Below are 14,563 nucleotides of genomic sequence, written 5' to 3'. Positions count from 1 at the left end.
TTACAATGCACAATCCCCGACAGCTTAAAAGTAGCACACATCTCTCCCATTCTAAAAAAAACCTAATGCAGACAGATCTGATCTCAATAACTTCCGGCCCATCTCCACCATCCCCAGGCTGGCTAAATTGTTGGAAAAATGCATACAGATACAACTTTACGAACACATGGATTATTTCCAACTTCTGGACCAACATCAATCCAGATATCAAAGAAGCCACAGCATGGAATCTGCTCTAATTCATATTTTGGATGACATTTTGATTATGCTAGACCACAACCAATCATGCCTCCTGATTCTCTTTGACCTTTCTTCAGCCTTCGACACTATTAACCATGACTATCTCTTTTCCAGCCTTGAAAATAGGATGGGCTTTACAGGGCCGGTATTGCAATGGTTCACGTCCTTCCTCCCTAATCGATCACAAAAAGTCAAGATAAAGCAATCCTTAACCCAGCCCTCCTCAGTCACAATGGGGGTTCCACAGGTTTGGCACTATCACCGATACTCTTCAAATTATTTCAAGAACCCTTGGCAAAAGCTCTGAATGCCGCAAACATCCTTTTCCATATGTATGTGGTTGACACTCAACTCTACCTGAAAATCAACTCCCCTTAAGACTTCGTCTCACTCAACTCTACCCTTTTGGATACTCAGAACTGGTTAACTGACATAACTGACAGCCACCTCATGCAAAACACCTCCAAAATGGAATTCCTCCTCATTGCATCACCTAATCACAACGCAAAGATCGACCACTGGCTGAAACATCTTCGGGCCTTCAACTGCACTCCCCGCCTTATCGACTCTGCGAAATCCCTCGGAATCACACTGGATAAGCACCTGAGCAGGCAGAATCATATTAGCAATTTAAGCAAGAGAGCTAAACACCAGATGAACACCCAAAGGAATCTAAAACCTTTCCTTCCACAAGAGGACTTCAAGATGGCAGTGCAAGCTCTGTTGCTGCCCTAGGCTAGACTATGGTAGTTCCAAGCTTTGTGGACCCCGAAATACAACTTGGGCACCACTAAAAACTAAACTACTTACTGTTTCAGATAGAAACAAGCATATCTCCCCAGCCCTCATATCCCTTAATTAGCTGCCTTACGAGGTCAGAACACAGCTAAAGATATCCTGCATGACGCACAAAGCCCTACATCTCAAGACTTCCACATATCCGGCTCAAAAACTAGAACTGTCTGGAGGTTGCTGACAGTCAAGAAGTGCAAGTTCATTGCTCTTTAAACCACAGATCTTTCAGAAAATGAGAACGGGTCACAGAGCTTTCTCTGTGGAACTCTCATCCTCCTGAAGTCTGATGAATTTCCTCCTCGACTACCTTCAGATAAAAAAATGCTAATGGCCAAGTTCCTCCCTTAAACAGCTCTGGCCCACTGTTCATTGATGACCACCTGATTGATAATGAGATTGCTGGAAACCTCTTAATCCCAGTACTCATTTGCCTTGCTTATTTTTTTGCGGAGTTTATCAAATTTTCTTTCCCATTGTTTGTATCTCACATACCTTAACTATGTTGCATGACTATTTTGTTGTATGATGTATACTCTTGTAATACCCACGCAAAATTGTAAGTCGATCTGATACCCACCTGGGTCAAGTTTGCGCTATGTAAAACTTTCAAATAAATAAATAAATTAGCATTGGTTTGTATGGGTAAGTAATGCAAAGCCGGGCGAAACCTGCTTTGCATTACTTTGCGATCAGGGGTTGTTACCAGGGTAGGACATAGGCATCCCATGCAAACCCCCATGATTTTTTACGCTAAACCCAATCTGCTAACAAGAATAGACTGGGTTTATTGCCAAAAATGAACGCTGATAGAAAGCAAGCGTTAAAAAGAGAATTTATTTCATTTCTCCTTTTTCCAACTTTGCATGCGAGCTGCACTGTGCAGCACACCTACAAAGTAGGAAAAGCTTTAAGGTGTGTCTAGCATAGTATTTTGTACAGGAAGGGTACTCTTCCTGTACAAAACCTATGGCAGACTCATGCACACCCCCTGGCACTATGGAGCTAAGGGGTGTGCCTGGCGCAATGCAGTTAAAATTAGCACCATTGCTAGGAAGAGGGGAGAAGAGAGCAATATGGTGCTTTTCTGCTCTCTCCCTGTCATGCAACGCAGCATTGCATTTTTCCCTGCTGTGCTGTGTTCCGTGAGACCTTACTATCCAGACCACGGTCCTTTAAACTATTTTACACTTATGATGAAAAACATATGAGTTAGCTTCAAGGTCATATGTTAGGGTACAAATTCACTTTATTTCATGCTGTTTATTTTGGCCTTTTAATTCCTTTCAGTATTTGTGCTTTTTAGAGGCTTTCCCAAACATACTAAAAAGGCACTCATACCCGCTTTGTTTAATTTTCTATAGCCAAGAAAATTCATCACCCAGGATTGCATCACTCTTAAACTTGTATCATTATGTGATGTGAGATAATATTTTACATGGAAATGAGAAACATGGTTTTGTTTCCCTTCACAGCTCTACGATATTTTTCCTGGGGCAATGTACTATCTGCCTGGACCACACAACAAAGTATTCAACATTTTCATGAAGCTTGAAGCTCTTCTCCTGGACCAAGTGAAATCTCACCAGGAGACATTGAATAGTGCCTGTCCCCGGGACTTCATTGATTATTTCCTCATCAGAATGAATCAGGTAGGATGTAGCTTTCAGAACTTACTGTACAAGCAAATACGCTAGCAACATGGAAAGAACCAGAATAGGCCTGATCTACAAAGGAATATTATTCAGCAGAATACGCACCCCTCTGACTTAAATGTGTCATCTTATTCACAAAAGTACATCTTCACATAAAAAAAACCCTTAACAAACTAATGGAATAGGGTTTAATTACCAAGCATGCAATATCAATATCCCTTGCATGTGTTTAAATACCTGCAGCATCACCTTTGTCCCCTACTGAACATACCAAACACTAAACGCCGTATACTACAACCCTTGTTGTTTTCCTAAACTATTTATGTATTGTATCCCCTTTTCAAAATGTTTTACTCACAATATATTTTTAAAAAGTTTGAATGTACGCTTGTTACTTAAAACAATGTTCTTACAGCATTGTCACTATCATTCAATCATTTTCTCCAGACTGTTACAAAACATAGACTTGTATAAACAGTTTATCAGTGTTGTATCAATAGTATTTAAAAATTCACAAAAACATATCTACATGAAAAACGGCAAATTAACAACAATAAACCTTAAAAATCACATTATACACATTGGATATAAAAAGTGGTGAAGTGGCTTTTCGGTGGACTTGTTGGTTTACCCCATCTTCTTCGGGGAATATATATCGCAATGGTTCAATGCATATAATACCTATAAGCAAAACAAACAAAAAAATCATTGTAGTACACAGCGAATTGTTCTCACTCCCTAACATTATATAAACCTCAAATAGTAGAAAGTATTCTCTACCCATTTTCCTTTAACCCATATTAGTGTTTCAGTTATAAATTCTATCCAGTGGAGGTGATTATATTACGCCCATATCCACAATCTTCTTCTGCACACCTAACATGGATGCTCTTGATGTGTATTTACAAGGGTTGCACATTTAATCATGTTCGATGTGTGAATCTCCTGGGTTTTTTATTTTATCTTCCTTATTACGCTCCTTCTTATATTATGAATTATTATTTCATTTATTTTATCAGGTAGTGAGATCGCAATGGCCCCCTAATGTCCTTTCAATGTTTTTCCATGGATTGAGCAAAATGTTAATTACACTGGAGTAACTGGCGTAATTTTGGTAATGTGTCATAGTGGAATTTATGCAACATTATCAAGTACCAATATGGTACATCTATCGTTAAAATATCTCCCTAAAACTATGCAGTGTGACGCCACCCTGCATAGTTTTCACACTGCATAGTTTTAGGGAGAGATTTCAACGATAGATGTACCATATGGGTGCTTTTTTAACCCAAGCAGCATTTCCTGTGGATTTGTTACCCAAGTGGACAGTTTCAGGAAATGTTTGAGAATGAAACTACAAATTAAAATCAGAACGGCAGTGTTTTGAACGCGAGTGACAGTCTCTTTAACATGGTGGTCAGCAAATATTTCAGGTAGCTTTTTTTTCCCAAACGGAACATTCAGGTCGTTTTTAAGTGCAAATCTAAAAATTCCAAAGAGAACTGCAGTTTTTGAATGCAAGCCACTAAAATCAACTCAAAATCAACTTTTTTTAGTTTCATTTTTACTTGAACTGATCATTCAGGTACCTTTTTCAGTGCCAGATGCATTTTACATAATTATGCTTAATGTTATTTTATCCTGGAGCTGAAGTAGGAGCTGTATGGGCTAAGCTCAGGTTGAAGTAAGGTTAAGTGTCATGTCCTCAGTTTCTTTTTTTCTTTTCTTTTTTTATCCTCATTTATGTGGTTTTTTGAGGTTATAGTAGACACGATCACCTTACCATAAATTGTTCGAAGTGAAGATCGCCCTCTTATATCAAGGTGAGATCGTATCATAAGAACGTTCAAATTCTTTGAGTTAGTCCATCACAGATTCACCATGATGGTTCCCTCGAATTTGTTGGATCGCATGGGGTTAAATCATTGGACATCCCTACCTCTTGTTCTTGTCCCAAAGTTCCCAATGTTTGGCTCTATTACTCTTCCCTCTAGACTTGCCTAGTTTCCTAACCTTTTCTACAGAGCAAAGCTATTTCATCACCTTAGGAGGAGTTGCAATAATGCAGTCTACCTACATCTCGCGCCTGGCTAATGAAATTAGGACAAATAATTAAAAAAAAATCTTTTTTACTTAATACAGTAATAAAAGTGTTACTGTCCAAAATACCAAAAATAATTGTGAGTGCTTACCTTAATGTTCGTTTCTAAGACGTTATCAATAATCTTACCCACTTCTTCCCAAACAATATCATGATGAGGGCACAGGTGGAACATATGAATATCATTTGCTTTTGGTTCCCGCGTTTTGAACACTTTTTCATCACCTGATTATTCATTTTGGATAACTTTTCGGGTGTCCAGTATGACCTGTGTAATGTAAAAAGATGGTTTCTCCTAAGAGGTGCGGAAACTTTAATATGCCGTAGAAAAGTGCAGGATACTTGCCATTGCTGTTGCAAGTCTTGAGCTGGAAAGATCTTTTTCCATACATCGTCTGGAGTTGTAATTTCGTCATCTCCTGTTTGAGTCATATACCAATACCACTTCGATATCTCCTTTCTTGTTGGGTCATTTAGTATTTCATTCTCCAATTTTTCAGTAGTTTCTAAGTTTTTCTCTTTATCATTTCACAAACTCGCCAGCTGATAATATTTGAACCTGGATATTTTCCCCTTTCTTCTTTCGAGTAGTAAGTCCCAACTTTGTAAATTACAAGAGTCGAAAAGTTCTCCCGATTTTATTATTCCTGCTTCCTTCAGTGGTCCGGCTAAGGAGTCTTTTAAACAGTCAGGGGTTCCTGGTGACCTCCATATAGGTGCTAGTCGACTGTAATATGGAATTTTCAATGCTCTTCTTATTTCATACCATAACTTATTTGCTGATCCCAATACTTTTAATTTCACTCTTTTTTGAAGTATTTTGGGTGGCCAAATTTGTAAAGAAAATAATCCTCATCTGTGGCAGCTTTCCTGTAGGAGGAGTAAAAGGCGTGTGGTCTGAGAGAATTCTTATGTTCTTAAATTGCAAGGCTCTGTAGTAAGAAAGGAAGTCTGGGCTTGCTATGCCACCTCGATATTTCCTCTGGCATAGGTTTTTTCACGCTATTCTTACTATTTCAGAGGCCCAAATGAAACCATTGATTTCACTTTGGATCTTTTTCATCCATTGAGGATGAAAAAGACAGATATTTTGAAGGCATTTGATCACCCCAGAAAAGAGAGAGATAGACAGCTCCATGTTTTTAATAGCTTCCTCATTTCCTTTACTATTAAATTCAAATGTACTTGAGCAATTTCATCGATATTTTTAAAACTTCTATCCCCAAGCATTTGATTCTATTTTTAGTTCCCTTTATTGATAGGTCCATGTTCGAATGCATATTTTCCGTCTTCTGATGATTGACTTGGTAACCAGAAATTTTCCCCAAATCTGTTAACAGTTTTGTTGTGATAGGGAGAGAATTTATTAGGTCACTAGTATAAAATATTAAGTCGTCAGCATATAACGCCACTTTCTTGACCCATCCTTTAAATTTAAAAGGGATAATTTCCTGAGATTTCCTAATCATGTATGTCTAAGCTCTTTTTCACTTGTTCTTAGCTTGGCAATATCGTTCTAGGAAGATTTCACCTCTTCCCTAGCTTGCTCCACCATGTTTTTCATGGCTGAGACCCGGTCCACTAAAGCATTAACCTTGGACTCACAAGTTGCTTGTATTCTCTCCTGATATTTTTTTTTGATTTAGCAAAGCTCAGTTTCATTTATTTCATTAGTGACCCCATCAAGTCCCCAATTTCACCCTCCACAGGTGACCCCAAGCCTCTTCCCTGAATGTTGGACAGCGTATTTTGATGTAGATTATCTTCTGTCTCCAATCTATCCTCAGCATCTAGTCTTTTCTCCTCTACACAGTCTCTCAACATAAGGACTTTAAATCGATTGGCGGATTCCACCGTTTTTTCAGTAGAAGGAGGTGTTAACTTTTTCATATTTTGGACCCCTCTGTTAACGTTTCCTTTCTTTTGTATTGTGTTTTTGGGCACAGATTTTTCTTGCGGAGAGAAGGTGTTATTTTTAAATTAGCTCCTTTCTTGGAATGTTCTTTTTTAGCAGTCTTAGCAGCTTTAGTTGAGACCATAGCTGCAGTTCTGCCCTTTGTTTTGTGACCCCTTGTCTTTTTGTTGGTGTATTTTACTATGTTCCCACTCGGAGTGAATACTTGCTCTTCCCTGTTGTGGTTTGACCTATTTCCTCTAAGGGGACCGATACTAAGCTTCTATTTCCTATTGCATAACTTATGTCTTGAATACAGCTTTTAGTAGATTCTTTGTTGGCAGTGCTTTTTAATTCTATTACGCACTCTTTAGTGGAGACTTGGGCTTTTGTTTGGGCTGCTACTTGTGTCAAAAGTGACACATCGTCCTGTGGTGACTTTGTAATGAAATTTAAGGCAGTCAAGACCCATCGCTTGCCCTTTCCCCGCCTCCTTACTGCATTCATGCACACTGTGTACTTCAATCCTTCCTTTTTGTTGTTTCGTTGTTTTCCTCGTTAATTTCCTCCTTGCAGCCTTTCCCTGATCCAATGTTGTGTGACAGAGAACTACTTGGGGGGCCTCTAAAACTTACTTTTGCTGAAGCTCTTTGTCCCAATTGTAGTCTGGCCGCTGCTTCCGCCCAAAAGCCTCCCTTTCTCCCAGTAACTGTCGACAGGCAGGGACACAGCTTCCCTCTGAGTCCCGCCTCCGCCTCCACTCCGATGCTATCCCAATGCCGAAGCCATCTCCGGAATCCTGGGGTTGGTCTCATAAAAAGCTCGCCTTCCGAGATTTTACAGCGAAAAGAGGTAAACAGGAAAAGCTTTCTTCAGGGAGAAATCCTCACTTTCATGGGCAGCTATGCATATTATTGCACACCTCACTCTCACACCTCACTCGACGGAGCTCCCGACTGGACCTTCTAGCTGGCTGCCATGTTCTCCCAAACCTCCATGTCCTCAGTTTTTTGTAGAATTCAAGAACTGAGGAGCCATTTCTGATGTGCTGGGTAGGTCACATCAGACTTTAGGAGAGAGGTAGAAGAAAGGAAGACCATCATGCATATGTGGGGTTGTGTGTGACCATGAGTTCGGCTGAGAGAGAAGTGTCTGACACATTAAGGTTGACCCACCTAATAGTAAAAAGTCAACATAAAAATGTTTCCAATGACACTGGCCCCACCAGACTCTGTAAAAGCATTTGATAGCATCAGTTGGAGCTTTTTAAAGAAAACTTTGCATAAAATGGGTTTTGGATATAGGCTGAATAGCTGGCTATTCTCTAACTATAAGGAACCAGTGGTGATAATTATGGTCAAAGGGAATAGATCAGGCCGTGAGAGTACACAGGGGTACTAGGCAGGCGTGCCCACTTTCACTACTAGTTTGCTCTCTGTATAGAGCCATTGAAGGCTATGATGAGGAAGACCTAGAAGTTCAAAGGATCGACTTTGGAGGTGAGGTTTGTTGCAGATGATGGCCTCTTGATGTCTACTAAATCAGAGGAGCCCTTGTCAGTCATTAACTGCAATGTAAAATACTTTGAACAGAGCTCGTGTTTAAGATTAATAAGGATGAATCTGAAATTCTAAATCTGATCCTAGCACTGTAAGAAGTCACATACCTGCAAAGTAAATTTCTCTTAAGGTAGGCTATCCATCACATAAGCATTTTAAGTATACATATTACACTCTCTGTGTTAAAGATGGTACAGGCTACCTGGACCAAACGAAAGAGTGAAATAAGACTTTAATTGATGAGAAGGATAGCCACAGTTAAAATTAATGTCTTTTCCATTCTGTTCTATTCATTCAAGCCTATGCCAATCTCTATTTTGAGGGAGAAGATAATGTTCCCGCAGAAAAAAATAGAAACCTTTGTCTGGACTTGTAAATTGGGTACAGTCTAGAGCAATATATTAATGGAACTACTGGATTGATTAAGCTATATCAGGCTGCATATCAAAGACACCTTCAAGCCTAGACTGTACAGGAAACAGAGACAAAAATTATGAATAGAAATCATGGCCAGAGTTGTAATGGGGAGGCCACTAAGGGATCACTTCTTTGGCTGCCTAAGCAATTTAATCCCAAAAATATGTACAATAGTAACATATGTCCTGAGTTAGAATTTGACAGACAGGTTACTCCATCACAAATGTGATGGTTTCCCATCCTCCGTATTCCATGTGCCATTGGATATAATGCACTTGTACGGCGAACAGGATATCCGTCACATTTGTGGAGTGGTGTGGCTCACTGGTTATAGGCGGCAGACCCAGGAGCAGAGGACGGCCCGGGACCAGGGTTCAATTCCTGACGCGGCAGGGTTGTGGACCAGGGTCAGCGGGCTCGATAATTCTCACCTCGGTGCCTACTCTAACCAGAGATCACACTTGGCAACTCTGGGCATTAGCTTGCCTCATCTCCACAATGGCCCCCCACATATGCCGGGGATACCTGGTTTCACCTTGGAGATACCCAGTAGGGACCATCTCACAGGGAAAGCCAGGACGGCTTCCCCAGTGGTCTAATGCACAGAGATACTCCTTCGGGATTCGATTCTAGCACGTTAGAAACCCGCAATTTGTAATGGAGTAACCTGTATGGAGGCCCATAGTTAGCATGATCATGAAAACCTTGGATGTAGTGAAAAGAAGGATGAGATGTACTATCCTGGTTAACGGCTATTCATCAGAATCCAGAGCTCACACCAGCAATAGGGAGCTAAAAATTTTGTTTGAGGGATAGGCAGTGCCTAATTTTGGAAGATGTGCTTATGAAAGGGACCATTAAGCTATTTCTACAATGTAAGTCAGAGTCACGTTCAAAGAAAAAGACAGATTCATATATACAAAATTAAGACATGGGCCCCTCACCCTTCCCTAAAAGTGTGAGCAATTGGAGAACTTACACATTTTAAAAATATATATTGACATGCCTTTAATCTAAGAGAGTAATTTAAAACACATGCAAATTGATAAAGGCAGACAAGAAGAGGGGAATCAGGGTCTTTCAGAAGATGTGAGAGAGAAACCTGGCCACAAAAAAATACACAGAGAATGGAAAAAGCTGTGGGAAGACATAGTGGGTGGCTATTAAAATGAAATACAGACTGCTTTCTAACCCACCAAAAATTCCTAAAAAATATGGCTGCAGGTGAGAAGACACAGATGGCTCCACCTTACTAATTTGGTGGTTGTACACCAAGTTGAGGCATTTTTAGAAAGAGGGTTTAGGCAGATAATACTTTAACCTATTCAGAGTTCTTCACATGAAAAGCTACAGCACCTTAGAGAGACAAGAGTGATGGGTGTGATTACAACAGGAAGGATTCTAGGGAACGATTTAATAACAGCTTCCAAACTGCAAAGACTAGTTTCAATTTGAAAAAATCAGCACTGGGTGGAGGGTCAAGAGTGACCAAAACATCTTCTGGATAGTATTTAAACAAGATTTAGAGTAGACATAAGATCGGAACCCAAGCCAAATGTATTCTAGAACATGAGGGTCTGAATATAAATGTGCTGAAATGAATCACTGGAAGCTTCATGGACTCAGTGGAGCCAGTATCTTGAACCAAGAGCTTTGGGATACAGCTTGATGTCACATGAGCTGTAAAACTGGTATTCAGAGGGGGCATGGTAGCAATTATTTCAGTTAAACTAAGGGAGTTACTACACCGCAGAAAACACAGAGCCCTATTCATGGAAAATAAGAGTACACTCAAAATGCTCAAGAAAATCTTTAAATGGCTCCCCACCAACACTCGTAGAACCATCAACTAAGCCTTCATTACTACAAAGCTGGACTACTATAGCACACTATATGCTGAAATCAGTGCTCAACTGATCATAAGACTCCAGGCAGTACAAATCTCAATGGCCAGACTCAGCCTCAGACTCCCACCTCACAATCATATACATCACCACCCTAAAGAGCTCCACTGGATCACAATCCTAAACACGCACTCTTCAAACTCCTCACACACACATAAAAAGACTTACATTGGCCCCAGGTACTTTAACAACTGCACAAACGTTCACAGTCTGTCTGCCTTGGACAAACCTTGGTTATTATGCATCAATAAGGCTTGGGAGATACTTGTCGTGCCTATTCACAAGGACCATGGTGAAAATCCCTACATCTACACTTAAGGGAATAATCAGTCTGTAGGGCTTGCACTTCCTAGTGTCCTTTCCAGGTCTGTGAATCAATATAATGTCTGATTCCCTTATAGTTGGAGGGGAAACAATATCCCACCCAAAATAATTAAAATGCCATGTCAATTGTGGATCCAATGTTCCTTCCAAAGTCTTATAACATGTATTTTTATATTCCTCCTGTGCGGAACTTTGCCTCCTTTTAAGAGCTTTATAGCTGTCATCATTTCTTTGTTCTCTATAGGCCTGTTAAGTATTTCCTATGTCCATGCTTAATTTGGGGGAGTGCACACTACAAAGGTAATTTTTCCCGCCTTCACATCTTTCCCTCCTTTGGTATTCAGTTTTTGGTTGAACTGCCTAAAATCCTCTGTTTTTTCTGTCATGTGCCAGTAATTAGCCTCAGAGGTCTCTGATTTCTGCATTACATGCCTTATTAACTGTGGCCTTTAATTGTAAGGCTAAAAGATTATTGGCATTGTTCGCTTCAGAGTACAATTTTTGTTGTGTCTTCAGTAAGAATATTTCTACTTTATTTGTGGTGATTACAGTCAGTAGCACCTAAGTCAAGTGATATTTCTCATTCTTACAGTTGCGGCCTATAGTTTATTAAGTTGATTTGTCCACCTCATTGGGCCCAGGATGTTCTGAGTATCTAATTTTCTTTTTATTATATTGTTTGCATCTAGTGCTATCAGCATGCCCCTGAGAAATTATTGTATTACATCCCATTGCATTGGCATAGAAGTACTATCTATCATGTGTGGTGAGGAAGCCTTGTATCTGAGAGCCAATTTCCTGTAAGTTAAAAGAATCTCTCAGTGAGTGGTACCTAAGTCGCCACATCCTATGGTTCCTCCCCATCCCTCCCACCACTCTTTCAAACATAACATGGACATGGTAGGCCAAAGTGATATTCCCCATTTCCACCCATTAGTGCATCATCTTTTTGACGACAGATAGTCAATTCTCATGTAGGTCCTGTGAATTGCTAAGAATACGGAATAATCTCTTTCTGATCTTCATGTCTGTGACCAGGCCAGACTAGTCCAAGGTCTTCTGACATTAATTAAAATTTTTGTAACTCCTTATCCCATACTAATTTAAAATCTCCCCCGTAGCACTTTATGCCTTTAAACGGTGACTTAGCTCCCACAAGAGGGCCCACAATAAATATGTTTGAATGGTGTTTGGAGCATATATATATTGACAAGTGTTATGATTGTATCACTGTGGTTTAACTGTAAGAGTATGTAGCTTTGTCATGTCATCATTGTAGTTGCATTTAGAGTCCAGCAGGTCTCAGCAGCATGACATTGCCTTGCCCATATGATTTTTTACACTTCAGTTGGCTGGTACCTCTCATTTTGCGATCCTTTAAATGTTGCCTGTAATCTGTTTCTGGAGATTTGTCATCTTCCTCTGGTATGCTAAGTATTTCCTTTTTTTTGTACTCATGTGGGGACGGCAGGGCCGTGTCATCCATGCCCTGTAGGTTGTTCAGTCTACGGATGGTCCCCTCCATGTCTAGCAGCTCACGCTTGATCTCTCTGTGTGCCCCACATGCCTGAGCCATACAGTGACCCCTCACCACAACCTTAAACACCTCCCACTCTACCTGTGGAGATGAGGTGGTGTTAGCATTGAGAAGGAAGTAATTGTCAACCACCGCTTCCAGGGAGGACTGGAAAGGGGCATCATCTACTAAATGGATGGTGCCGACCCAGTGGTTAATGCAGCAGGAGTAATGGGCTATAATTCAACAGGGTTTGCCCCAAATACTCAGTATGGGACACAAAACAAATAAACGCTGGGGAGCAAAGGAACATATCAAGCCTGGTATGGACATGATGCACAGGTGAATAAAATGAGTACTCCCTGGCCCTAGTGTGTTGCAATCTCCAGGTGTCCCCTAATCCCCAGTGGGAAATCCAAGCCTGAAAGCCAGAGGCAGCACAATGGGGCTGGGATCCCAGCATGGGAGGGTGTGACTGATCCATAGTAACATCTGCCACACAATTAAAATCCTCCTCAGTATGAGAGGGCCCATTAGACATTGGGCTAATGGGGCGGGGAGAGACTCTAGAAACCCCACCTCGTCTTGGTTAGGAGCATAAACACTGCCTAGGGTTACATATCGCCCTGCCTAGTGACCCACCAACAGGACATACCTCCTTTCCGGGTCCAGCCATGTGCGTTCAAGTGAAAAAGGGATTCCAGGTTCCACCCAGACCTAGACCCTCCTGGCAAACTCTGAGAAGGTAGTAGCAAATACCTGCCCCTCCACCTCTTCTGCACTTTCCCAGCCTCCTCTTTGTTAAGATGTGTCTCCTGCAGAAAGGCTATGTGCACATCTCTGCGCCGAAGGTAGGAGTAAATATTATGACACTTGGCGATTGTCCCCATACCACAAATGTTCCACATGAGGAATCTCACAGTGTCATGTGTGCCCATCGCTTCATTAGGAACCCTCCCCAGGATGACATAGGGGGACCCCACCGCCCATGTCCCAGTACCTGCTCCACCATTCTCCTCTGCAAAGAATCAAACAAACAATAGAAGCAACATGTAATAAACCCCTATCTTGAACAACTCCATAAGTCCAGGACAGCCAGACAACAGTCAGTTGTCCAAACAAAATATGGAACATGACCCTTAGTGAGGCCTTATTCTAGTAGGATACTCAAGGGGGGTGGACAGTAAAAGCAGTAGACAATAGAGGAATGGCATGCAAGCCGACCCGGGTGCACCGGCACCACTAGATTCTGTAGAACAGGACCAGAGACCACCATTCTCAGAGCAGCAGACCAGCGACTCCCCCAAGCAAACAGGTCAATACAGGGCCCATGGCACCTCAAATAACTTCATCAGCTGTACGAGGCATCACCACCGGCATCTTCACACTATCACTGTGGGATGTGACAGAGTTCACGCCCCCAGTGTCATTCAATGAGTGGCCTGTCGTCTCAGGGGAAGAGCTCCTGCCCTGCCTTATCGCTGCCACTGCCGCCAGAGCTTCCACCCTCTCACTTTCAGTTTGGGAAGATGTCGGCTTCTTGGGAGCTCCCCTCTGGGAGTGTCTCCGACAGTGCTTCACATGCTATACTGGTTTCCTTCGTCAGCGCCGGGGCCCACATGCCAGGAGGCCCCATCTTTTAAGCCTCAATCCAGTCCCAGGCCTCACCCAGACTCCCAAAAAAGTGGGTGGTGCCATCTAGGACAATCAGAAACCTGGCTGAGAACATCAAGGAATAGTGCAGGCCCTCCTCCCTCAGGGCTTTTTTACCCACCAGGAAGGAGGCCCTCCTCCTCTGCTCCTCCAGGGCGTATTCCTGAAAAAGAGAACCTTTACTGTTGTCAACTGTGTATGGACCCTCGGTGCGTGCCCTTCGTAACAGAAGATCCCTGTCATGGAAATGAAGCAAGCGGGTCAGCACCGGCGCGATGGGCGCCCTGGCGCCGGGGTGTGGCTGGGACTCTGTGGGCCCTCTCGAGAGTGCAGAATGGCGACAGGTCTTCAGGCGTCACCGGAGAGTGCAGCCACTGCTCCAGATGCGCCACCATATCATTACCCTCGACTCGTTCCGGCAGGCCCAATATCCTGACATTGTTCAGTTGATTGCGCTCTTCCGCATCCTCAGCACGCCGTTCCTGGACACCCAACCTGTCTGTGAGGG

The 14,563-nt window shown here is 41.9% G+C and overlaps 1 protein-coding gene across 3 annotated transcripts in view; it reads left to right on the top strand.

Moving 5' to 3' along the window:
* Nucleotides 1-14,563, top strand: part of LOC147692377 (cytochrome P450 2G1-like) — a 489,071-nt gene that overhangs the window by 344,716 nt on the left and 129,792 nt on the right. For all 3 annotated transcript variants that reach the window (XM_086938599.1, XM_086938601.1, XM_086938600.1), the window contains one exon: nucleotides 2,508-2,684. In XM_086938599.1, coding sequence (XP_086794725.1) covers nucleotides 2,508-2,684 — 177 coding nt within the window. The remainder of the gene's footprint in view (nucleotides 1-2,507; nucleotides 2,685-14,563) is intronic.

This window comes from Lissotriton vulgaris, chromosome 9 (assembly GCF_964263255.1).
Source record: "Lissotriton vulgaris chromosome 9, aLisVul1.2, whole genome shotgun sequence".
In the NCBI taxonomy this organism is placed as follows: domain Eukaryota; kingdom Metazoa; phylum Chordata; class Amphibia; order Caudata; family Salamandridae; genus Lissotriton; species Lissotriton vulgaris.
Note: the sequence above shows the minus strand (reverse complement) of the source record. Positions and strands in the feature narration are given on the sequence as shown.